At 39.6% G+C, this 24,003-nt stretch overlaps 2 protein-coding genes across 4 annotated transcripts; one reads left to right on the forward strand and one right to left on the reverse strand.

Moving 5' to 3' along the window:
- The first annotated feature begins 313 nt into the window (after positions 1-313).
- Positions 314-12,904, forward strand: LOC5518263 (phospholipase B-like 1). Of its 2 annotated transcripts, XM_001638165.3 has the most exons (18): positions 315-493; positions 1,884-1,964; positions 2,486-2,587; positions 3,299-3,395; positions 3,722-3,809; positions 4,369-4,409; positions 4,967-5,092; positions 5,344-5,420; positions 5,492-5,562; positions 6,883-6,955; positions 7,053-7,213; positions 7,365-7,464; positions 7,552-7,630; positions 8,054-8,158; positions 11,112-11,261; positions 11,490-11,552; positions 12,065-12,121; positions 12,636-12,904. In XM_001638165.3, the coding sequence occupies exons 1-18, from the start codon at positions 378-380 to the stop codon at positions 12,681-12,683; spliced, it is 1,635 nt and encodes a 544-aa protein (XP_001638215.1). In that variant the 5' UTR covers positions 315-377; the 3' UTR covers positions 12,684-12,904. The 2 variants fall into 2 exon arrangements, with proteins under 2 accessions (XP_032218792.1, XP_001638215.1); XM_032362901.2 differs by lacking the exon at positions 1,884-1,964 and having other exon boundaries at positions 314-493.
- Positions 12,739-23,875, reverse strand: LOC5518305 (probable ATP-dependent RNA helicase DDX20). 2 transcript variants are annotated; one of them, XM_032362900.2, is made up of 12 exons: positions 23,542-23,875; positions 20,989-21,083; positions 19,848-20,016; positions 18,956-19,067; positions 18,438-18,580; positions 17,588-17,652; positions 17,447-17,520; positions 17,130-17,188; positions 16,883-16,965; positions 16,452-16,557; positions 15,793-15,894; positions 12,739-14,919 (listed from the first exon to the last, which is right to left on the reverse strand). In XM_032362900.2, the coding sequence occupies exons 1-12, from the start codon at positions 23,729-23,731 to the stop codon at positions 12,989-12,991; spliced, it is 3,129 nt and encodes a 1,042-aa protein (XP_032218791.1). In that variant the 5' UTR covers positions 23,732-23,875; the 3' UTR covers positions 12,739-12,988. The 2 variants fall into 2 exon arrangements, with proteins under 2 accessions (XP_032218791.1, XP_032218790.1); XM_032362899.2 differs by having other exon boundaries at positions 16,883-17,028.
- Between the last annotated feature and the right edge of the window lie 128 nt (positions 23,876-24,003).

Here is a 24,003-nt window from a genome sequence, read left to right on the forward strand (position 1 = left end):
AATAATTTGACGGTGATGCGGTATTTCAAAACACTCCGAGGTGCAAGATTTTGCTTTTCAAACGGCGGTATTGCAGTAAAAAAATGAAATATTGCGGTTTATTTTTATCCTGCGGTGCGCGGGACTGCCGAAAAAGTAGACAAGTGATACAAACGCACATACACACTAGATTAAAAACAGCGCAAAGCTAAAAAACAACTCTAAATTTATTCAAACCGTATATAGGTGAGCCCTCTGTGTATTTCCGGTGCCCTCGAGCACTTTGCAATTTGGGTTGCCTTTGTCCGCCAGCACTCCGAATAACAGGTCAGCGGTTGTTATCATATGACAACAATGTGATCTTCGTACAAAGCAGTTTTACAAAGCAGTACTCGGGCATGACACTGATAAGAAACTCTGTCATGATTACTGTGACATTTGTATTAATTCTTTTTGTGTTCGGGTGTCATGGATCTCAGAAGAGTGCGACAGTTTACTACAATCGCGGTCAAGGGTAAGCAAATAATTAGAGAAACCTTCTTAAAAGGAAGCCGACTTTTTAAATACTAGTTATATAACAAGCTCCTAAATTACGCAAGTCTTCGATGCACTTATCAATCGCTTTTTCCTTAATAAAAAAGTCATGGTTTCGATCGTCATCTTGTGTTCGGGCTTTGTCAAGCGTGAATGACCACCCTCAGGAATGGACACGTGACATTCTCACGTAGTTTCGTCAAATACCCATACTGCAATGATTCCGAACAATAAGGTATTTTAGGGATGAAAAAATATTTTGCCCGGGATATGTATATAGTTTTGTGGGATTTGTTACCTAATTCCCAAGGTAATTTCCCAAAAAAAAGAAAAAGAAAATTCCACATATCATTTACTCCAATTCTTTATGTTAACGTATTGACCCCTCAACCGGCCTGTACCGGCCTTGAGAAGTACCCACCACCCAAAAAATTCATAAATGCAAAATAAACCCAACAAGATGAAGATAATCAGGCATCAGTCTAGGGATAAATGTAGCTTACCTGTAGGCTTTTCCGGCAGGAAAATCCCGAAAACACGGAGTTCGCATAACCTGGCTGCCATCTTGGATAATGCGCTCCGCAGGGGGTGGGCACATTTTCCCAAATAGACACAAACAGATACATTTATTCTGATCCTCCAGGTTGATTTCCATGGCGTCAAAACACAATGTCCACTCCTTGAAAGCTTGTGAAACCACTTTGATGCCGTTACGGATTGCAAAGCATTCTGGGAGATCCGGGGGGGGGGGGGGGGAGGGAATTCACGAGGGGAGGGCCAGTCAACACTCCTCTCCCCAAAGTTAGATGGTTTTTTATAAGTCTTTTCACCCAGAAGCCAAACAAATCAATTCCAGGTCATACAGGCCCAGAATAGCAGTGTAAACAATTTGGTTTCAGAAAAGACAGCATTTAGGAGAGCTGTGGTGATTTATTGGAAAATTATTTTCTCATCCAGGCAAAGCCAAACAAGAAAAAAAAACACCATGAATCCACCTTTGCTTGCAAATACCCATAAGCAGAGCACTCAATTATGTCCCAATAGACTTCATGATGCCCTAGGACACTCTCTCAATATGCTCATAGCTGTATTTTTTGCATCACATCAACTTGTGTTTTGCCTCAGTGAAGCGACAAGGGATTAGGAATGGGATTGCAAAGCACTGTTGGAAAGCTATACCACTGACTAGGTGTAGCAGTGTTTGACTTTAACGGGCTGTAAAAAAAACTGAAAATATTGGGGGAGGTATCTGTTTTCAGTCTGTTTTCTTGTAAATTCAGCTCAGAAAAAGCCAGGAGTCAATGGGTTAAAATAAGACATGTTACACAAAAATAATGACTGATTGTTTCTTCCTTTTTAATGATACATAGTTATAGTTTAAAGTTTGGTGTGGTAGACAAGTTGATGGGGGTGGCATATGGCACATTTGAAGACTCTCTAAACACTACAGGGTGAGTGAAATAATAATTATGTGGGAGATATGTGTTTGTGACTATACATTTTTATATTGATTTCTTTGTTTTAACATAACAGATGTGGGCAATTTTTAATGCTTTTATTTTCCCATTTGTTTTCTAGCTTCCTTTTGTTCTTGATCACTTTCAAGGCATGTTATGTAATTGTCCTTTAATGATAAAAGGCATTGATATCAAGGAACCATTTGTCAATGAGAGGGAGGGGGTATGACCAATTTAAAAAGTGTGGCAGGAGGTCAATTTGTTGGATTTCGACATCTCTGTCTGAAAGGGAGTTCAACCCCTTCTGGAACTGCCAGGTGCAGATCTCGCTTTTTGCTAAGGAGGGAGGGGGGCATTTGAACCAAACATTTTAATCATTACTTTACCTTTGTAATGATTTTGGAATGAACAGACACACTGCAAACTATAAAAAGCCCCCCCCCCCCCCCCCCCCCCCGTTAGGTAACTGTCCCAGGGCAATATGGAGCCTTATAACTTTGTAACCTTGTCATTAGCTGGTATGAGCTGAACATTGTGTCTGGCACTGGGATCGAGCCATACAATGATGATGTCATCATGCATGCTGCTGGTTATCTTGAGGGAGCTTTAACTGCAAGGTTGGTGGCTAGCTTGTTTCCTTTTTTTTAAATTAGCCATTTTGCAACTGTTAAGAAACAAAATATTTCTCACTTTTTGGAATGCTACCGTGTTCTATAGTGTATTAGCCATCTTAAACAATCAATGATTTTTATGCTGTTAAGACAAGCTGCCCACCTGCTACTTCACGTTTTATTGCCAGCTACTTTGTCTGAAGAATATGAAGAATAATTGAGATAATTTTGCATCAATCCTCTCAGAACCAGCTACTTTTGTTAAGCAACCGTCTACTTCAAAACGTTTAGACAGCCTGCCAGTATGTTTTTATTGTCGTGACCATTTGACTGCACAAAACAAGAAAATTGATTTGTCAGGGTTATTTCTTTGGCCATGCTCTATCCAGATCTCGGCTCCTGGAGAGCTGTATAACTTATCTTCATAGCTGTCAACCAAACTTGAACAGAAATTTTGTGAAATCGGGTGTATGAACATGTGAAAAAAAGAGCCAATGCCAAGGTAAATACAGAGCCAAGGTAAATACAGAGAATGTGTTAATTAGGCTTGTAATGAGGCCCAAAATCTTGTGACACCCACGTAATAATGCGGGTGAGTTGACAGCTATGTATCACCCACGCATTTAGCTGTGACACCATAATTTGTCAATACTTGATTTGATTGTCATTAAGAAACCTTGCCCAAGATAACACTACTTTCTTCTAATTATTTTTCAGTCAAATAAATGATAATTATGCAAATTTATATGGAGTATTCTTCAAATCGGAAGATGACCCAATGGTGGCAAAGGTGGAAAAGTTTTTTATTGAGCAGGTTAGTTATACCATTCTTATGTACACAATTCGGTATGCAGGCTGAGTTGCTTTCTGATGTTTATAGGGGAGCGTTGCTTTTTACAAATGCAGCTTATGTTAGATGAGAGTGTATAAAAGACAGCTGGAGACTAAAAGTGGCTGCATAGGTATGCTAGATAGTGCCAATGCTACTTAAATGTAGTCTGCAGTTTGGGTTATTATGGTTATGAGCTTTGTTATGCAGTTGCTTTTACATGAGAGGGTACAGAACTCTTGAAACTTGCCACATGGGAGGCTATAGCCATAATATTACTATATTTTATTGTGCTTTGTTTTCTTGCCCAGGATATATGGATGAGAAAAATGATAGCCCTTAAGTCCAGTAATAGTTCTTTTTGGAGACAAATGGGAAATATCATAGCACAATTTGATGGTGAGTTTGCTTGACAATAATTATTTAGCAAAACTGTTCATTCTCATACTGTCAACCCAAGACCCTCAAGGCTTGAGAATTTTTTGGGGGAGCTGTCTTGCTGTCATTGCTGGCTGTCCTGCTATCATTGAGCCAATCAGCAGACATTTGCCATGCACAATATAGATTTCGCATGCATGTTCCATAAATGGCACTACACAGGTTATTTTTATTACTCATTACTGATAGAGAATAGGCAAAATGTCTTTTTTCTTTTTTCAGAAGAGATAAAAATTGCTAAAAAGCAGGTGATTTATTGATCCATGTCAATGTCCAATGTGGGAGAGTTGACAGGTATGCATTCCTTTAAGAATGCATAAATGCCATTTTAGCCAGTGGGTTTTTTCAGAAATCTGAAAACTCCGAAAACTGTAATATCCGAATAATCTCACTGGAAAGCTAGCTAAAGCCATTAAAAATCTGTGCATTTGTCGAAAAAGTATTTTTTCTTCACTTTCATACGATTAATCTTATAAGGTTGGGCAAATTTACTTACTCCGTTTATTTTTATATTCTCAAGGTCTAGTAGAAGGATATCAGAAATACCCAGCGACAGACAAAGTGAGAAGAATTTTACCTTATTTGGGGATATATGTTTTTTTTATTTCCTCCAACTGAAGCAGCACCCCATACTTTTCTGAGCAAATGTGACCCATGGGAAAACGTACACTATGGCATTGAGACTTCGTGCACCGTGCTCACAGAAAGAAATTCCATGAGCACAAAAAGAAATACTGTGCGTTAGGTGTGTATTTTGGGCCTTCACACAGAAAACCAGAGTGTACGTTTTGCCATGAGGTTACAAATGTATTATTTTTCACTGACTGGTTTACAATGTATCGAGCATTATATGTACATATATAACTATTGCTTTATAAAAGCCGATATTATACATTAGACTGTATGTTTTTAAATTTTAATGGCACTCTATGTGAAACCCAGGTACCCCCCTCTCGGAACCATCCCTCCCAGAGCACCCCCCCCCCCCCCCCCCCCCCCCCCCCCACACACACACACACACAGGCTTTTTGGATTACCCCGCTGCCCCTGTTATTTGCTATTATCATTTTTATTATCATTATAGAACTAACACCACCAATCTTGACATTGGTTTTCAGGCACTTGGGGTGTTTGCTTTTCAAATGCTGAATGGAGTTGGAGATTTATTAGATTTGACAAAAGCCCTAATGCCAGAAAGGATGGCGGACTGGGACCACATGACCGAGAAGGAAATCCTGGAAAAGGTAGGTGGTAATGAGTTAAGAGCGTGACCACTCCACCTAAAAAGGGAAGGGACACAAACATGGATTGAATCACGATCACATTCCTGTGAGTCTCAATGAGACAAAAACAGACGAACTCATGATCTCAATGCCAAAAATCTGTTTGTAAATGTGCAATAACCTTTTTTTAAATTACTCTTATCTATTTGACTAAAGTTCAAATATCTCTGGTATCAATAATGATGATTTCAAATAAACATTTTACTGCCTAGGTTGCCATGGATGGTCATTGCTCAGCACTGATTAAGGTACTCCCAGCATACGAAAACGTGTTTGCATCACATGTAAGGTAAGTGAGGGTTTTTTTAAAAGCAGATAACCTGGAAAAACAATTTACGAATTACAAACCTTGCTCTACAGTTGGTTCACATACAGCGCCATGTTAAGGGTCTACAAGCACTATCACTTGAACCTAAAGGACGAAACTACAGGTATATGGTAATCCTCTTTGTTCTTACACTTTGCCTCTACCCAACAGGCACCTTGGTGGGGGAGCTACTTAGACCCAGTCTCCATGTATCCGTTTTTGTTTGAATACGGGTATCGTCTACACGTAAACGCGAAAACGATAACAGAAAACGGAAGAATTTGAAAATGATACCCATTCAGTGCCGTATGGCGCGCTAAAACGAAACTTTTCGAAAACAACGACGTGATTCTCTTTGAACGCGCGATGAAAAACAAGCAAAATGGTCGGCATGCGTTGTAGAGCTTATTATCGTTTTCGTATCGTTTCTGCGGTTTCGTGGGAACGCGCTGTCTCAAAATGAAAACGCTTCGTGTTGACGCAGATCTTTTTAAAAACGGAACAAAAAAAGGGTTACGTTTTCAAATGAGAACGGATACTCGGGGACGGGGTTTTATCAACTTATTATGCCAGCATTTAGGTTGTGTTTCTATAAGGTTCGGTAATAAAGAGTAGCAAAGTCGTACAACTTTTTAGCAGCATTTGCCAAAAAAGTTTGTAGGCGATGTTGCGCGTTTTACTACCGCCGAACCAACTTCGCAGCAAAGGATAGACTTGTCGCAGCAAAAAATAGACTTGTTCTTGCTGTTGATTCTCCATCTTTTTTTCTCCGTTTCGCTGATGTGTGACTTGCTCAACCAATCACAAACGCTGATGCAACTGTTGCCTATGCCTGACGCCACTTTGCTGCGAGACAAGTTGGGTTGTTGTAGAAACACGGGCAGCATCTCTGAGTTTTGTTGCAAAAAGTAGAAGCAAACGTTTTCAACTTGCAGCAAAATGTTTGCTGCGACAAAAGTTAGTTTGCCGGTAGTAAAACGCGCTATCTCACTTACGAAATTATTTAGCAGCAATGCTGCCACAAAAGTTGTACGATTTTGTTGCTCGTATTACCGTACCTTTAGTTCCATGGAAAAGTTATTGCTACACTTCTTCTGTAGACCTATTTCAAAAATTGTTGTCAGTGGAATGGAAAAGATTTAAGATCAAGAGCTGTTTTTGGCTTTAATTATTTGTAAAAATTAAGATGATAACTAAGAATTGCATAATTTATCCATATTTCCTGCATTCCGTAGAAAATAGACCCATGGTATTTTTGGATACTAGAACTACTGTCAGTTGGGAATTGCCACTTGTCACATATAAATAATTTTAAAAAGGTGTATACTGTAGGTGTAACATCCAAAGTTCACCAAATTGTGAACGTAGTTGCACGCTACCATAAGCATGACCTAACACAGCTAGTAGGTTCGTGACATGTTTTTTCGTATTTGATTTATTCTAGCTGCCCAAAGAATGTCTTTTTCAAGTTATCCGGGCTTCTTAGAATCTTTAGATGACTTCTATATCATGGACAGGTTAGCATGAACGCATGGACATGTTTCCCTAGGAAACCGCATATCATCTAAACAGTTTTTTCTAAAGTATGTCTTTGCTCTTTTTGTCTTCCATCAGTAAGCTAGTGATGCTTCAGACTACCAATAACGTCTTCAACAAATCTCTGTACGAGCAAGTTGTACCAGAATCTCTGTTTTCCTGGCAGCGTGTCCGTCTAGCTAACCTGGTCGCCTCAAGTGGACGCCAATGGGCTGATATTGTTGGGCAATACAACTCTGGTAAAACTGGAAAAATTGAGCATTCTTAACTAACATTTTGGCCAAAAAATGCCAAACATAAAAAAAATAGTCCTCATCCACCACTTAGAGCTATGTGTCATATTTGTTTTGGAAATAGAGGACTTACAACGCATCGTTTGCATGTGTTTAGGAACTTATAACAACCAGTACATGGTCTTGGACCTGAAGCTCATCCAACTCAACAACACAATCCAGGACAACGCTTTGTGGGTTGTGGAACAAATACCAACGTGAGTAGGGCTTTAGTGAGCATTCATTGGATTTCATACCCTTGAAGGAAAATTGACACCAGTTGCCTTGATTTTTGTGTGTTGTAGTCTTGTAGCAAGTGGAGATCAGACAGCCATTCTACGAGCAGGATATTGGCCTTCCTACAATGTTCCTTTCTATGAGCTGGTAATAAGATCTGGTTTGGGATAAAAGCAGGTTTTGTGTTATTGTCCATGACATGGGACGAGCAGTTTTATGAAGGAGCAGGTTCAGATCAGGGTTGGCTTCTCCTGGACCTTCTGTCCATTAGCATGCCCCCTTTTTACACTACTTTTGCTCTATATTCATTTGGTGTGCAGTATCTAAATGAAAATGATGAAAATAGAAAAACAAACAGGTTTATGGTAAAAAAAGCACGCCCATAATCTGGGAAGAGCAGGTTTTGTCTCCATAAAAAGGTATCACAAAGGAATCTCTCGATGCGATCTGATTGTACCTTCTGAAAGTTGTGGCATAATTCATTTTCTTATTTACTGCTTGTTAGAGTCGTAATATGAATATTATTAATACATGGCTAATACAGTGTATATGTCTCATTGTTGATTCTAGGTCTACAATTTAAGTGGTTATCCTGATTTTGTGGCAAGGCATGGTGTGCAGTTCTCCCATGAACTTGCTCCACGAGCCAAGATATTCCGCAGAGATCAATCAATGGTAAGAGGAACTTTGAGGAAGTGAATTTGAAACACTACAGCTGTAACCTCAGTGTTACCTGACATTTCTTAGTGTTACCTTATCTTTCACTTAGCCTACCCTACCTCACCTAGTAGTGTTACCTTACCCTTTACTTAGCCTACCCTACCACACCTAATAGTGTTACCTTACCCATTCACTTAGCTTACCCTACCTCATCTAGTAGTGTTACCTTACCCTTCACTTAGCCTACCCTACCTCACCTAGTAGTGTTACCTTACCGTTTACTTAGCTTACCTTACCTCACCTAGAAGTGTTACCTTACTCATTCACTTAGCCTACCCTAGCTCATCTAGTAGTGTTACCTTACCCTTCACTTAGCCTACCCTACCTTACCTAGTAGTGTTACCTTACCGTTTACTTAGCTTACCTTACCTCACCTAATAGTGTTACCTTACCCTTCACTTAGCCTACCCTTCCACACCTAGTAGTGTTACCTTACCCTTCACTTAGCCTACCCTACCTCACCTAGTAGTGTTACCTTACCGTTTACTTAGCCTACCCTACCTCACCTAGTAGTGTTACCTTACCGTTTACTTAGCTTACCTTACCTCACCTAGAAGTGTTACCTTACTCATTCACTTAGCCAACCCTACCTCACCTAGTAGTGTTACCTTACCCATTTACTTAGCTTACCTTACCTCATCTAGTAGTGTTACCTTACCCATTCACTTAGCCTACCCTACCTCACCTAGTAGTGTTACCTTACTTATTCACTTAGCCTACCCTACCTCACCTAGTAGTGTTACCTTACCCATTCACTTAGCCTACCTTACCTCTCCTAGTAGTGTTACCTTACCCATTTACTTAGCCTACCCAACCTCACCTAGTAGTGTTACCTTACCCATTCACTTAGCCTACCCTACCTCACCTAGTAGTGTTACCTTACTCATTCACTTAGCCTACCTTACCTCACCTAGTAGTGTTACCTTACCCATTCACTTAGCTTACCCTACCTCACCTAGTAGTGTTACCTTACCCATTCACTTAGCCTACCCTACCTCACCTAGTAGTGTTACCTTACCCATTCACTTAGCCTACCTTACCTCACCTAGTAGTGTTACCTTACCCATTCACTTAGCTTACCCTACCTCACCTAGTAGTGTTACCTTACCCATTCACTTAGCTCACCCTACTTCACCTAGTAGTGTTACCTTACTCATTCACTTAGCCTACCCAACCTCACCTAGTAGTGTTACCTTACCCATTCACTTAGCCTACCCTACCTCACCTAGTAGTGTTACCTTACCGTTTACTTAGCTTACCTTACCTCACCTAATAGTGTTACCTTACCCTTTACTTAGCTTACCTTACCTCACCTAGTAGTGTTACCTTACTCATTCACTTAGCCAACCCAACCTCACCTAGTAGTGTTACCTTACCCTTTACTTAGCTTACCTTACCTCACCTAGTAGTGCTACCTTACTCATTCACTTAGCCTACCCTACCTCACCTAGTAGTGTTACCTTACCCATTCACTTAGCCTACCCTACCTCACCTAGTAGTGCTACCTTACCCATTCACTTAGCCTACCCTACCTCACCTAGTAGTGCTACCTTACCCATTCACTTAGCCTACCCTACCTCACCTAGTAGTGTTACCTTACCCATTCACTTAGCTCACCCTACTTCACCTAGTAGTGTTACCTTACCTATTCACTTAGCCTACCCAACCTCACCTAGTAGTGTTACCTTACCCATTCACTTAGCTCACCCTACTTCACCTAGTAGTGTTACCTTACCTATTCACTTAGCCTACCCAACCTCACCTAGTAGTGTTACCTTACCCATTCACTTAGCTCACCCTACTTCACCTAGTAGTGTTACCTTACTCATTCACTTAGCTTACCCTACCTCACCAAGTAATGTTACCTTACTCATTCACTTAGCTTACCCTACCTCACCAAGTAGTGTTACCTTACCCATTCACTTAGCCTACCCTACCTCACCTAGTAGTGTTACCTTTACCCATTCACGTAGCCTACCCAACCTCACCTAGTAGTGTTACCTTACCCATTCACTTAGCTCACCCTACTTCACCTAGTAGTGTTACCTTACCTATTCACTTAGCCTACCCAACCTCACCTAGTAGTGTTACCTTACTTATTCACTTAGCCTACCCTACCTCACCTAGTAGTGTTACCTTACTCATTCACTCAGCCTACCCTACCTCACCTAGTAGTGTTACCTTACCCATTCACTTAGCTCACCCTACTTCACCTAGTAGTGTTACCTTACCTATTCACTTAGCCTACCCAACCTCACCTAGTAGTGTTACCTTACTTATTCACTTAGCCTACCCTACCTCACCTAGTAGTGCTACCTTACTCATTCACTTAGCTCACCCTACCTCACCTAGTAGTGTTACCTTACCTATTCACTTAGCCTACCCTACCTCACCTAGTAGTGTTACCTTACCTATTCACTTAGCCTACCCTACCTCACCTAGTAGTGTTACCTTACCTATTCACTTAGCCTACCCTACCTCACCTAGTAGTGTTACCCTACCTCACCTAGTAGTGTTACCCTACCTCACCTAGTAGTGTTACCTTACCCATTCACTTAGCCTACCTTACCTCACCTAGTAGTGTTACCTTACCTATTCACTTAGCCTACCCTACCTCACCTAGTAGTGTTACCCCAGCTCATCTAGTAGTGTTACCTTACTCATTCACTTAGCCTACCTTACCTTACCTAGTAGTGTTACCTTACCCATTCACTTAGCCTACCCTATCTCACCTAGAAGTGTTACCTTACCCTTTACTTAGCCTACCCTACCTCACCTAGTAGTGTTACGCTCTTTGACGTATCTTTGACATCCCTTACTCTTTCAGGTTCATGATCTGGACAGCATGAAGCACATCATGCGTGTGTTACGCTCTTTGACGTATCTTTGACATCCCTTACTCTTTCAGGTTCATGATCTGGACAGCATGAAGCACATCATGCGTTATAACGACTTTCAGCACGACCCATACTCCCAGGGAAACCCAATGAATGCCATTTGCTCACGGGGTGATTTGATAGCAGACGGACCTCGAGCTAGTGGCTGCTACGACGGCAAGGTAGAAAATGATGGAGAACCAGTCACAACAATATCACTGCTTCTATTCTTCTCCGTCTTAGACATCGCAACTAGAGGCTAAAAATGTTCAAACTGGCGAAGGGTAGAAAACCTTCTTATAACGACCAAATGACAATGCGATTATTTTCATTCGATGCTCACATTAATGGAAAAAGTACAGTATATTTTACTATGTAATGGTAGCAGCCTCCTTTTTCCTTCTTATTAGGTGACAGATTTTACTATGGCGCAGTCACTCATTTCCCACGCCATCAATGGACCGACGCACGAGGTATGCCTCCATTGTTGATCTGCTACGCCTATGGCAGAACTAAAAACTTTGGCTCCCAATATTTTACACCTAAGCAACGGCACACATTGACTCACTACACTCTACAAATCAACACAGGCGAGTTCGGCCAAAACCTGAGGGTTCCTTATTACCCTGTGAATACATAGAAGTCGGCTAACATTTTTCTGTCCCCATTATACCCGCAACAGAATACTCCAAACTCTCCCTTCCCTCGTGTGTACTCCATTTGATAATGTTATGGAATTCAGTACATGCAATACTCTTGGGGCACGTGTACGTAAGATTATGCAAATCCAGCGTATAAATTAAGTGTGTAAGTTGTTTTACAGTGTTGAATAATTATCTAAAAAAACGAAGTAGAACTCTGATTTGTGAGGCGAAAAACACAACAGATAAAAAATTTGGAAATCAGAGTTTCATACCCGTATAAACAGGTGACGACTATAAAGAGTTTGCATCTTTTTACTATAATTCTTTTTCGCTTGTTTCAGCAACAAGTCCCATTTCACTGGAGTCAGTACCAGTTTAAAAACAAACACGAGGGCCAGGTACTTGTTAAATTGTTACTAATAGGATTTCCTAATTACTAAATGTGTAGTTTATTGAGGGGGTTTATTGAGGGGGTCGGAGGTATGACCCCCCACCCCTCTGGAATCTCCAATCCCCTGGAAAAAATACAGTAACTGTTAAGGAAAAAGGGCATTTTACACCCCCCCTCCCCTCTGAAAATACCTGGGCGTTTGACCCCCCCACCCGCCTGGAATTTCCAATCCCCTCAATGGGGGGTATGGGTATTTTCTGGAACTACACAATATTGAAAAATGTATGCAGCCAACATAATTTTAAACACTTCTCAACGGGTGGGGATGTACATTCATAATAAGCAACGATAAAATAACGACAGTGTAAGGGTAAAGTACAGTCCGAAGTTTCCTGTCTGCATTCTCGACCACGCATGACCCAAGGTTGTAAATGTAACAATCCTACAGGTGAATTTTTAGACGTGTTTACCAAAGCGTGATCTAAACTCCAGAAGCTCTAACACAGTTATTTTTCTTGCAGCCTGACCTCTTCAACTTCGATTTCGTTGAGATGAAGCCTAAGTTCTGATCTGGTCATCGTTGTCACGTCTGCATGTCACTTTATTTACATGATACAACAATTGTTTTAAGAAATTGTATTTTAATAATCAATTTTTTTTTTTCATTTTTCTCACATACGATTTTTAACGAGGTGTCATGTTCTCATATACAATTTTTTTACTAGATGGGAATTTTTGAAGAGGTATTTTTTTATCGAGATTCACAAATAAAAAGATTTCACATGTTGTATTCTTGGCTTAATCATGTAACGCCAGTTTAGTACACTTTATTTTCAAGTAGTTTGATAATGAGTCCATTTTCGTTCCAACCATATCAGCCCCAGGTCGGCGCAGTATTTGCAGCAGCGAATTGCTTTATCATCCCAGTAAGTCCCGTATAGGCCTCCTGCCATGCCTTATTCCATTGTGCCAGCCTCGGGTATTGACCGTCCTTCTGTCCTTGAAATGATTGCTGATGCTGACCCATACACTGACACTTGCATGCTGGACCACCTGGATAATGCGGACAGGCGAAGGGCGTGTAACCCATACTCTTACACTCGCATGCTGGACCACCTTGATAATGCGGACAGGGAAAGGGCGTGTAACCCATACACTGACACTCGCATGTTGGACCACCTTGATAATGCGGACAGGGAAAGGGCGTGTAATGACTGGGATGAAATAACCATGGAGTACCATAAGGCTGGCTGCCGTGGAAATTCGCTGCAATATTAAATCTTTGTTCGTCTATAAATAGCCTATAATTGAGTTGATCTCTTGAGCCATGGTTATTTTCTTGGAAACCATAGCCTCGGTAACCATTTTGATATTGTTTTCCATGATTTGGGGGACCATAGCTGTGTGATCTATTGTTATTAGTACGTTGGTCTATTGATTCCCCACAATTACCTGGTTTGCTAAAAGGTTGGCTTCCAAAACCTGGGAAACCAGCACCGTCGCAACCATCATGATACTGATTTCCACACCTCGGGGTTACCGGTGGGAGGCCATACCCAGGTGACCTATCCCTTTGAATAACATCTTCAAGGACTCCACTGCACTGAAGAGAAGTGTTGCGCTTTTCCTGGTACGTATCGAAATGAGTATTACTGGTTTGTTCAGTCTCACAAAAGCTAGAAACCGATAGAACATTAGCTTGTCTCTTGCCAAAACTTGTCTTGTGATCTTGTTTATGTGTATGTTTACTTCCTTGTAAACACGTATCATCCAATAAACCACCATCTTCGATCCTGCAGTACTCACGGATTGGCTGATTGGCCGATGCTTTCGAAAGGCCATAGTCATTGCCGCCATTGCACTGAGGCTTCCAATTGACATTGTTATTTGTATTCAGTAAGTCAGTTTTACATGTCTCACTAGTATATAAGCTATCACCATCACTAGTATCGGAGATAACATCATCAGTGCCAACCGATAGCGAATGCTCACTAGACTCGGAATCGGACGACATCAAACACGAACCTGTATGGTTTTTCTGTAGTGCGGTATCTGCAACTGGTAAATTCTCAGCACTGCTCGCTAGCTGCAAATACTCTTCGAAGTCTTTTTCGAATTCGTCAACAGAAGGTAAAGTATGATGGGTTCTCGTGCTCTCGTGGTGATCAGGGCACACTCTGGGCTTCTCTGAAGACGTGCCTCGTCTAAGGGGAGAGCAGCCTTTGAAAGTCGTTGGAACTGCGTTATATTGCTCGGTGTTTACCTCCGACGGCGAGACCATGGCTTGAGCTTCTTTAGACGTAAAGGCAGTACCAGAAGTAGTGTGTCCGATCTCATCTGAAGTCTGTAAAGTCAGCAAAGTTCCATGTACCATAGCTTGTTTTATATTTACCGATTCCATTTCATTTACCATCGCCAAATATTCTTCGTATGTATCTTCTGAAGGCAAGTTCGTAGCTTCTTTTGACGGAGGGGAGAGTATAGTGTCGCTGCTCTTAATGGAAGAGCCTTGTATTCTGTTTTTCAAAGGCAAATTGAAAACTAAAGGCTTCAAAACCGGGCTCATTTTACGATTTGCACTGTTTGGTACATCGACTGAAGCTAAAGTACTTTCTTCAGACGATGTTGCCTCTTGTACCTCGGGCGATTTCTCGAGTCTTGATGCCTTTCCTGTTAACACATCAGGAGGTTCAAAGCCCCTACTGTGGTTTGAATTGACCTTCATTATACTGATCTCGACAGTGTCACGATTATTCTGCCCTTCACTTGTCCGTTTACACTGCAGCAGCGTGTCCGGGATGTGCGCTATCAGACAAGAGACAAGATTACAATCACCCCCGCTACAAGCCCTAAGGAACATATTTTAGGAGGAGGAAAGAGTTGCAGTCCGACTTTACCATAAGTGTAGTAACTCACTCGTACACTAGGAACACAACCAAGACAGGCTTAAAATGGCTTTGTAATGAAGATCTTTTAACAATACACAACATAAACCATATAATGAAATCTTCTAACAAGACACAATATAAACCATACAATGAAGATCTTTAAACAAGACGCAATATAAACAATACAATGAAGATTTTATAACAAGACGCAATATAAACCATACACTGAAGACCTTCTAACAAGACGCAACATAAACCGTACATTGAAGAGCTAACAAGACGCAATATAAACCATACAATGAAGATCTTCTAACAAGACGCAATATAAACCATACACTGAAGACCTTCTAACAAGACGCAGCATAAACCGTACATTGAAGATCTAACAGGACACAATATCAACCATATAATGAAGACCTTCTAACAAGACGCAACATAAACCATACATTGAAGATCTTTTAACAATACGCAACATAAACCATATAATGAAATCTTCTAACAAGACACAATATAAATCATACAATGAAATCTTCTAACAAGACACAATATAAACCATACAATGAAGATCTTTTAACAAGACGCAACATATACCATACAATGGAGATCTAACAGAACACAATATGAACCATATAATAAAAATCTATTAAAAATCTGCAACATAAACCATACAGTGGTGATCTTCTAACAAGACGAAATATAAACCACACAAAGAAGACCTTCTAAAGACGAAGCATGGCTGTTTGGCACATCATGGTTGGATAAATTCAGCAGTTTTTTTCAAAATTCTTACCTGGCAGTAGTTCCATCTTAACATCTATGCTGCGCTCAATGTCACGCAGTTCCCTTTCTTCCTTGCCATTGGCGACATATGTTACTGCCATTCCTTCAGTACCTTAAACATAACACTAAGCGTGAATGGAGAACATTCTGACAACCATGCCAGAAATAAGATGGGAGCAAAAGCCACCGAATGCTGGTAGTGAAAGTGGAATGCATATGGTAATGTAGGCTATTGAAAATCAAATATTTCATGATATGTGACTGCCATCAAAAATGGAGAGCTACTTCCAGAAATTAATAAAAAAACAAAAAAACAGCTGCGCGCGCACGCTAGCATGGTCACCTTAACAGCTTTGTGAAGGATTAACTCCTACTGATGAAGTTCGTGATAGTCAAAGCAATGTCTGTGCATGATAATTGACCAAATATATATTATATTTTTTAATTTTGTGTTGAAGGTCACGTTAGCTCTCTTCGCAATATTTTTGCAGAGTTGGACAAAAATAACATTTGCCAAAATGTAGATGGCTTTATTTCTTTTTATTCAGAATCAGATCCTTTTCATAGAAGCCTAAGAATATTTCCACTGCTATTAAAACAAGCAGCTGTTTAGGCTGCCTTCCAAAAATACGGGTTCTTCATCACGAGCCTTACACAAGGGATACACACCAAACCTTCCAGCTCTGCCAATCCTATGCAGGTACGTCTCCCCGTTGTGAGGTACGTCCATGTTGACAACCAAGTTAACATTCTCTGCATCAATGCCACGTGCTGTCTACAAAATCGGACGAAATAAATACATATTTAGTATGGGAAGCAAATCACCCTACATGTGGAGGGGTGCACCAGTCAAAGGCTGACTAAGGCACACCACTCTCACATACTGCTCACGTCTGACCATAGAACACAGCTTAGGGTTAAAATTGTTGGTTTTGTGGAGGAAGGAATACATGAGAAAAAAACCCTCGTAGCAAAGGCTGGGAATCGAACCCGGAACTCGGTGATAAGCACAGGCACTTCAAAGCAACATTCTGTCAACTGGACCTCTGACCCTGACTATCCCTCGCAAGATTCGTAATAATGTGGTGCTTTCTTCTTACCAAGTCTGTAGAGATGAGAATACGGCAGTGAAAGCTCTTAAGCTTTTCCATGGCTTCTAGCCGCTTGGCCTGTGTCTGACTCCCTGCAGTACAACAAGAAACAGCATTCAACGAAAACCGGTGGAAATCTGGTGTACTTGGCCGATCTGAATAACAACATAAAATCAACAGATAACATTCGCCAGCTATCAATGGACCATTTTATCACTAACACGATACAATGACGTTTCTAGCGTAGATGACTAACCAGCTATAAATGTTGAAGGCCATCCCTTGCGACAAAGAGTATCAGATAAACTCTTGGCTCTGTAAAAGAAAGACACTTTTCTCATCTAATAATAATCAATGTTAAAATTTGAAGTTTACTGCTTAATCTCAGTAAAACCGCAAGAAACAGAAATATGTGTGGGGTATTATATTTCCACCTTATTGATCACAATAGAGAATTTTGGCACAAATATGATAAGACATGTTAACATTTGACTGTTTGAACCCTCGCATCTGATTGATGGGAGTCAACATTCAATAAAAATGTTCCTGTTCAAGGTTTGACTGATTACCTACCTTATTTGATAGTTGGAAAATACTAGACATTGATTAAAGTTGACTGAAGATAACAACTTGATCAGCCCATCGACCTAAAAGGGAGCAGGCACTTTTACTACGTTTTGTATACAAAGCTATTGGGATTTTTAACCTACTTACCTTTTCTTGGAATGTCTTGTGTGGCAAAGGATGGAACCGCACCAGAGAGTAAAACTGCTTAATACCTGAACAATAGAAACTACATATATAGTTTCACTCATTAAAATATATATAGTACAGCAAGAGACCATGAGATAAGAGAACGAATCCCCGTGGCCAATGATAACGTCTAAGAAAGCTATTTTTAGATTGCGCGAGCTCGTCAATCATAGCATCCATACATGGTTCGTCGCGCCATATTTGGTTATGGGCACCACGAGCTAGTACAATTTCACAGCAAATGTTTTCCCTCTGCACTTCTTTACTTCGTTCGCTACCTGTTTTTATCCTTTTAGCTTCTCTTCAAGGCTCATGATCACAATGCTACTCATGGGGTGGTGTCCTGTTATCTGTTAAGTTATCTAATGATTATTGATTTATAACATTTTTAGATGAATGAACTTCAATTTTTCACGCAAATGTTCAGAAATCATGTCACTCAAGAAACCCTTGTCACTGGAATAAGATCTACTTCATTATAAAGACTTGAAATCTTTTATTTGTAATATCGGTGTGAATATAATGGTATTAAGTTCTGGATGTATCTTTTTCATTAAAAGGGAATTGGAAGAAAATTGTGTTTTGTAAACACAGATTTACGATTGATTGTTGTGTTATAAGTAATTTGCGAATGAGCAGTGAAAACGTTTACTGGGAAAGTTGATCACAGAGCCTAAAATCTCAGAGCAAGTAACGGGATGTAAATGTTTACATTCGCTTGATGTGAAATATGAGCAGCACACAAACATGTGCATATGAATAATGCACTAGAACCATCATATCAACAATTGCTAGACAAAGTATTTCATACCTTGTAAGGAAGGATCTGCAGCATTTAGCCTGACAAATGTCGGCTCTGTCATATATTTCTTGAGGTGATTAGCCAGAACCTCAGGGTACGTCGCTGAGAATGCCATCATCTGTTTGTTCTCCGGTAAAGCAGAGAAGATCCAGCTGAGAAAGAAGACAGTGTTACTTGTCAAGGAACGTATTGCATCAGTAAACATCCTTTGGAAATAAAATAGACGTCCACAAAATGTTCAGGGTGTGTATTCCACGCATTTTGTTATTAAATCAAGAGTCACAAGAAAGCAAGCATCATTTGGAAATGAAACAGAAAGGCTAAAGTCAACATCAACATAAAAAAGTAGAACAAGAAACTACAAATTACATTAGGACTGCATATTTTTTAGATAAATTGTTCACATAAAAGGGGCAGGGGGATTATATTCCTGAACCTCACTGATTAACTATTGACTGCTATATGTTCAGTATATCACACTGCACATCAGATAAAAACTTCATCAGTGCCATTAATGTTACACTCACTTTATTTGCTGTTGGAAACTTTCATCTAGAAGTTTATCAGCTTCATCGAGTATAAACATCCGCACAGACTCCGTCTTCAGATACTTTTGTTCAATGAGATACTTTACGCGACCTGTAACAAAAACAGTAACAAGTAGGTGAATAAGAAAACAATTAAGCCTGATGCACACTGGCAATATAATGACATAACAAGATAGGCGCGCGCATTCTTATGTCCTTATTTTCAAGTGTGAAGGGTGCGACTTATGGCAATAACGTCGACATAATAACGTGGAGATAACGACATAAAAGAAAAAAACATGTTTTTTCCCTTATGCCATTATGTCAAATTCTTATGTTGTTATGTCGTTATATCTCCAGTGTGCATCAGGCCTTACTTAACTATCAATAAATTCATAGCATATTATATTGCACAATTATAAATAAAATTTTCGACTGCAATGGAATGTCATGAGTAAGGGTCATGAGAAGGTTGTACCACTGAAAAAAGACAAAAGCATACAAAATCAAATTACTAGCAAACTTTAACCCAAAGATCATGACATAATATAGAGACCATGGCATCAATCATATTAAAACAACCGGCCTTAATCAAACAAAAACTCCTGAAAATTTCTTATTTAAGTACTAGTATTAAGCTAGTGTGTTCTCTAAGGGACCTTCGGTACCATCATTTTTTAGCCTTCTAGCAGGCTCTCCAGTGAGTCTATTTGCAAATTATTGTTTTCGGCCTTTGCTGACCGCTCTCCTTTACCCCTTCCCCCGACCCCCTCTCTCTTCTTTAACTATTTTGCTGCCCACAGGAATCCTAAAACCCAGAAAACAGTTCTTTCCGAATTAACCAGCTGGAGAGCTGGCTAGCAGGCTATTTTTTGGGGGATTAATTACGTACCTGGAGTACCGACAGCAATATGACATGACTTGAGAGCTTTTTTATCTTCCTCAAGTGAGATACCTCCAATAAACACCTTACAGGCCAAGCCATCATAATGACATCCAATAGCACAGATGACATCCTTGACTTGAACTGCTATTTCTCTTGTTGGTGTAAGAATAATTATCTAGAAAAAGATAGGGACAGAATCGGGCCACAAACCCAACACCACATAAATCATCTTATTTGGCCAATCTGATCATTTTGTTACAGTACAGACTGAATGTTTTTTAACAATCTGTGCGTGTGTTCTTAGTAGATTCTTGCGAATTCTGAATGGATTCTGAGCCCACTCAGGTTGTCCACGCACCTCTGTGGGTTCCACACACCAGAATCCATGCAGTTGTTTTACTCATTAAAAGATTTAATGTATTCAATGTACCTTTTTGCCAGCTGAAGATGAATTCAAAACAACACACAGTAAAACGTTTGTCAGATGAAGTGTTTTTAAAGCTAACATTGAGAACATACAATTATACACGGTTTTATTGACTGCTTTAAATACTTAGAAGACACAAAAAATTCTGATTAAATATTTTTATAAGTCTCTATACAAATTGCTGATGGGGATTTGTGCTTAAGCAAAGGCTTCTGGCAAAGAAGATGATGAGAAACTCAACTTTAGAGTTTTTTTTATTAAGACCAAAAGAATCCTGATAAAAAATAGCTCATCGCCTGTAAAGATTGGCGTGTTTAAAAAAATAACATAGCGGAGGGGAGGTAGTTTTAAAGCGATGGGAAGACAAACATGGCGAATCAAGGTGGCACTAATCTCAAATTTATGAAGTTGAAATGCTTTCACATGCCGTCATTGTATCGTGTTAGAAATAGACTTTTGACACTATTTGACGTGTAACTGTCATTGTACTGTCAATGTTGATATTTATACTGCAATCCATAATGTCGCCTTGCCATTCAAAGACAATAGAAGGGTCACATAATCTTAACTCAAGAAGGATTTGTTTCGTAGTTGGCTAATCAAAACCAAACGAAAGAAAACATCGTTCAAAAAGAGGTTTCTTTGAAGTCTCTATAAGAATGCCTAAGGATTTCATGTCAAAGTTTAGACATATAAAAACATATTTTGAAATTCACTCACCTGAATGCAATTACTCTCAGTGATTACATTCTCAAGAGCAATAACACTAAACACGCATGTCTTGCCTGTTCCTGACTTGGCCTGTGCAATTAGATCTGAAATAAGAAGGATTCCTCATATAACAAATATGTTATGTATATAAGCGCCTTTATAAATGAGCACCTCAATAAAATAAGCCTCTTGCATAAGAGGAAAAAAATATGAACAAGCGCCTTCTCCAAGTATGTTGTTTTTTTATCTAGAGAAGAACAAGTGCCATGAAAAATAAAATAAGCGACGGAGCACTTGATGAGTACCTTATAATACTTGTCCACATTCAAGCAATTACGGCACTGCAAAAAGTGAGTACCTTACAATACTTGTCCACAACACCCTTATTCAAGCAATTACGGCACTGCAAAAAGTGAGTACTGTACCTTATAATACTTGTCCACAACACCCTTATTCAAGCAATTACGGCACTGCAAAAAGTGGGTACTGTACCTTATAATACTTGTCCACAACACCCTTATTCAAGCAATTACGGCACTGCAAAAAGTGAGTACCTTATAATACTTGTCCACAACACCCTTATTCAAGCAATTACGGCACTGCAAAAAGTGGGTACTGAACCTTATAATACTTGTCCACAACACCCTTATTCAAGCAATTACGGTACTGCAAAAAGTGAGTACCTTATAATACTTGTCCACAACACCCTTATTCAAGCAATTACGGCACTGTGAAAAGTGAGTACCTTATAATACTTGTCCACTTATCCAAGCACCTTATTCAAGCACTTATCTCCCTTATCCAAGCAATTACGGTACTGCAAAAAGTGAGTACCTTATAATAATTGTCCACTTATCCAAGCACCTTATTCAAGCACTTATCTCCCTTATTCAAGCAATTACGGAACTGCAAAAAGTCAGTACCTTATAATACTTGTCCACTTATCCAAGCACCTTATTCAAGCACTTATCTCCCTTATCCAAGCAATTACGGTACTGCAAAAAGTGAGTACCTTAAAATACTTGTCCACAACACCCAAGTTGAGCTGTTATGGGAGCCAGGCCCTAAGGGTAACCTACTACTGTATGTTAACAACTTGTTTAGCTAAGAGAGCTTTCCGTTGATAATGTCACATGGCATGTAGGCAAGGGTAAGTAGCTAACTTTCCGTGCATTCAAGGAAATCATTTTATGTTTTTTTTTCAGTTTGCTGCTCAAATGAAATACAGTGCTGTTTAAAACTATTGCAACATTTTCCGCTGCAAAACTGTGGCGACCGCGTCCAAGATTTTTTCCACAAACTGCGGTTCTGCCACTTTGACCACAGTAATGTTATATTCATAAAACCACGGCCCAAATCCTCAGTTAAGTACCACGTAAGAGCTGAATGTACATAAGGAGTGATTTGATAGTAAATAAAGTATACCAAGAAAAGTCAGTTTAATGCATCCGAAGACAAGTTGTCTGACTTCACACATACACATGTTTAGCGATTATTTTTAGCATTTAAACATTCCTTCAGGGAAATAACCTTTCTGAACTTTTTTTTATAATCTTTACAACAAAAAATTAATTCCCATGAAGATAAGTTCTGACTTTTCTCACATTCACGTGTTTAGCGATCAAAAGTTTCTTCACAAAAACAGTTTACAAACAGTCTTCCAATATAATGATCTTTACAATAGAGAAATGGTTTCTCAAAATAGTTTCATCTGACTTCACACATTTGCATGTTTAGCAACTATATTTAGCTTTCGAACATTTCTACCCGAAAAGTGTTTCCGAACTTTGTTTATAATCTTTACAACAAAAAAATGGATTCTCGCAAAGACAAGATGTCTGACATCATTAGCATTCGAACATTCCTTCATAGAAATAACTTTTCGAACTTTATTTCCAATCTTCACAACAACAAATGGATCCCCGTTAGACAAGATGTCTGACTTTTCTCACATTCGCATGTTAAGCGAATATTTTGTTATCCTAACATGCATTCCACGGCATTTGATTGCAAGCGAGCTGTCAATCCTGTGAGGGTGCAGGCCTTTAAGGCAATTGTTAAAAAAAATATTTCCCTGTACTGCCATTAATGGTCCATCGCCAATGGACCGATGTTTGAAAGCCTTGGCATGGATTCTTATCTTTAACTTTTTGTCTTTTTTAAAACTGTATATACCTTTTAGCTCTTTAGAATTATTTAGAATTATTGTACTTTTAGACGAAGACAAGTGTATATGTAAATAAACAAAATAAAATGGTTTCATGTATTATTTTTTGTCAAAGTTTTTGTGGTAGGTTTCGCGTGATCTGAAGAGAATGAAACAAGCTAATTTTATATGTAGTTGATTTATAGTGGTGGTAGAGAAAACTAAAAAATGCATAACTGCATAAAGATAGCAAGTAATAACACACGATATACAGGATGACCCTAACGATATATAAATCGCGGCCAGGTAAAATCTGCGACATTGAACTTACTGTATGCGCCTTTACTCGCTTGGACCGGCATGATTAACAAAAAAAAAAAAATATTAAACATACAAGATGAATATTTACAGCTTACCCAAGCCACATCTTCCTAATGGAATAGCTTTAAGCTGTATAGGAGAGGGTTTTTCGAAGCCAGCCTCGTTCAACCCTCTTAATAGTGTAGGCGACAATAGAAGCGAGTGGAAATCAATTTGCTCCTCTATCAAAACGTCGGTAGTACGTTTCCTTTGAGAAATATCGTGCCCTGGTTTATAATGCGTCATATCCACACCGCTTGAGTGTTGATCACAGATCTGAGAGGAGTCAATTGATAGGCGTGTATTATAATGGTATCGGCGTCTTTCTTCTCAGTAAAAGCTAAAACATGTTTCTCTCACGTTCGTCCGCCATATTGAGTCCAGTGATATTGTCCGCTGACCACTGTCTGACACTAACTAGGGCACAGGAAGCCCAAACTTTGGCGCGTGAGATATACGAAGACAAAATTAGCAACACACGCAATAGCCTCTCTCTCTTTTGTTTAGAAGGATGAAAA

This window comes from Nematostella vectensis, chromosome 1 (genome assembly GCF_932526225.1).
Source record: "Nematostella vectensis chromosome 1, jaNemVect1.1, whole genome shotgun sequence".
In the NCBI taxonomy this organism is placed as follows: domain Eukaryota; kingdom Metazoa; phylum Cnidaria; class Anthozoa; order Actiniaria; family Edwardsiidae; genus Nematostella; species Nematostella vectensis.

What these genes read in the sequence shown, in the direction of transcription:
- LOC5518263 (XM_001638165.3), top strand. Translation starts at nt 378, where the DNA reads ATGACACTGATAAGAAACTCTGTCATGATTACTGTGACATTTGTATTA. An exon ending in GTGTTTGCATCACATGTAAG is followed by an intron (nt 5,421 to 5,491) that starts GTAAGTGAGGGT and finishes CTTGCTCTACAG; the next exon opens with TTGGTTCACATACAGCGCCA. An exon ending in CCTAAAGGACGAAACTACAG is followed by an intron (nt 5,563 to 6,882) that starts GTATATGGTAAT and finishes GATTTATTCTAG; the next exon opens with CTGCCCAAAGAATGTCTTTT.
- LOC5518305 (XM_032362899.2), bottom strand. Translation starts at nt 23,731, where the DNA reads ATGACGCATTATAAACCAGGGCACGATATTTCTCAAAGGAAACGTACT. An exon ending in TTTTCCAACTATCAAATAAG is followed by an intron (nt 17,189 to 17,446) that starts GTAGGTAATCAG and finishes TTTCTTTTACAG; the next exon opens with AGCCAAGAGTTTATCTGATA. An exon ending in TTCTCATCTCTACAGACTTG is followed by an intron (nt 16,558 to 16,882) that starts GTAAGAAGAAAG and finishes CCGATTTTGTAG; the next exon opens with ACAGCACGTGGCATTGATGC.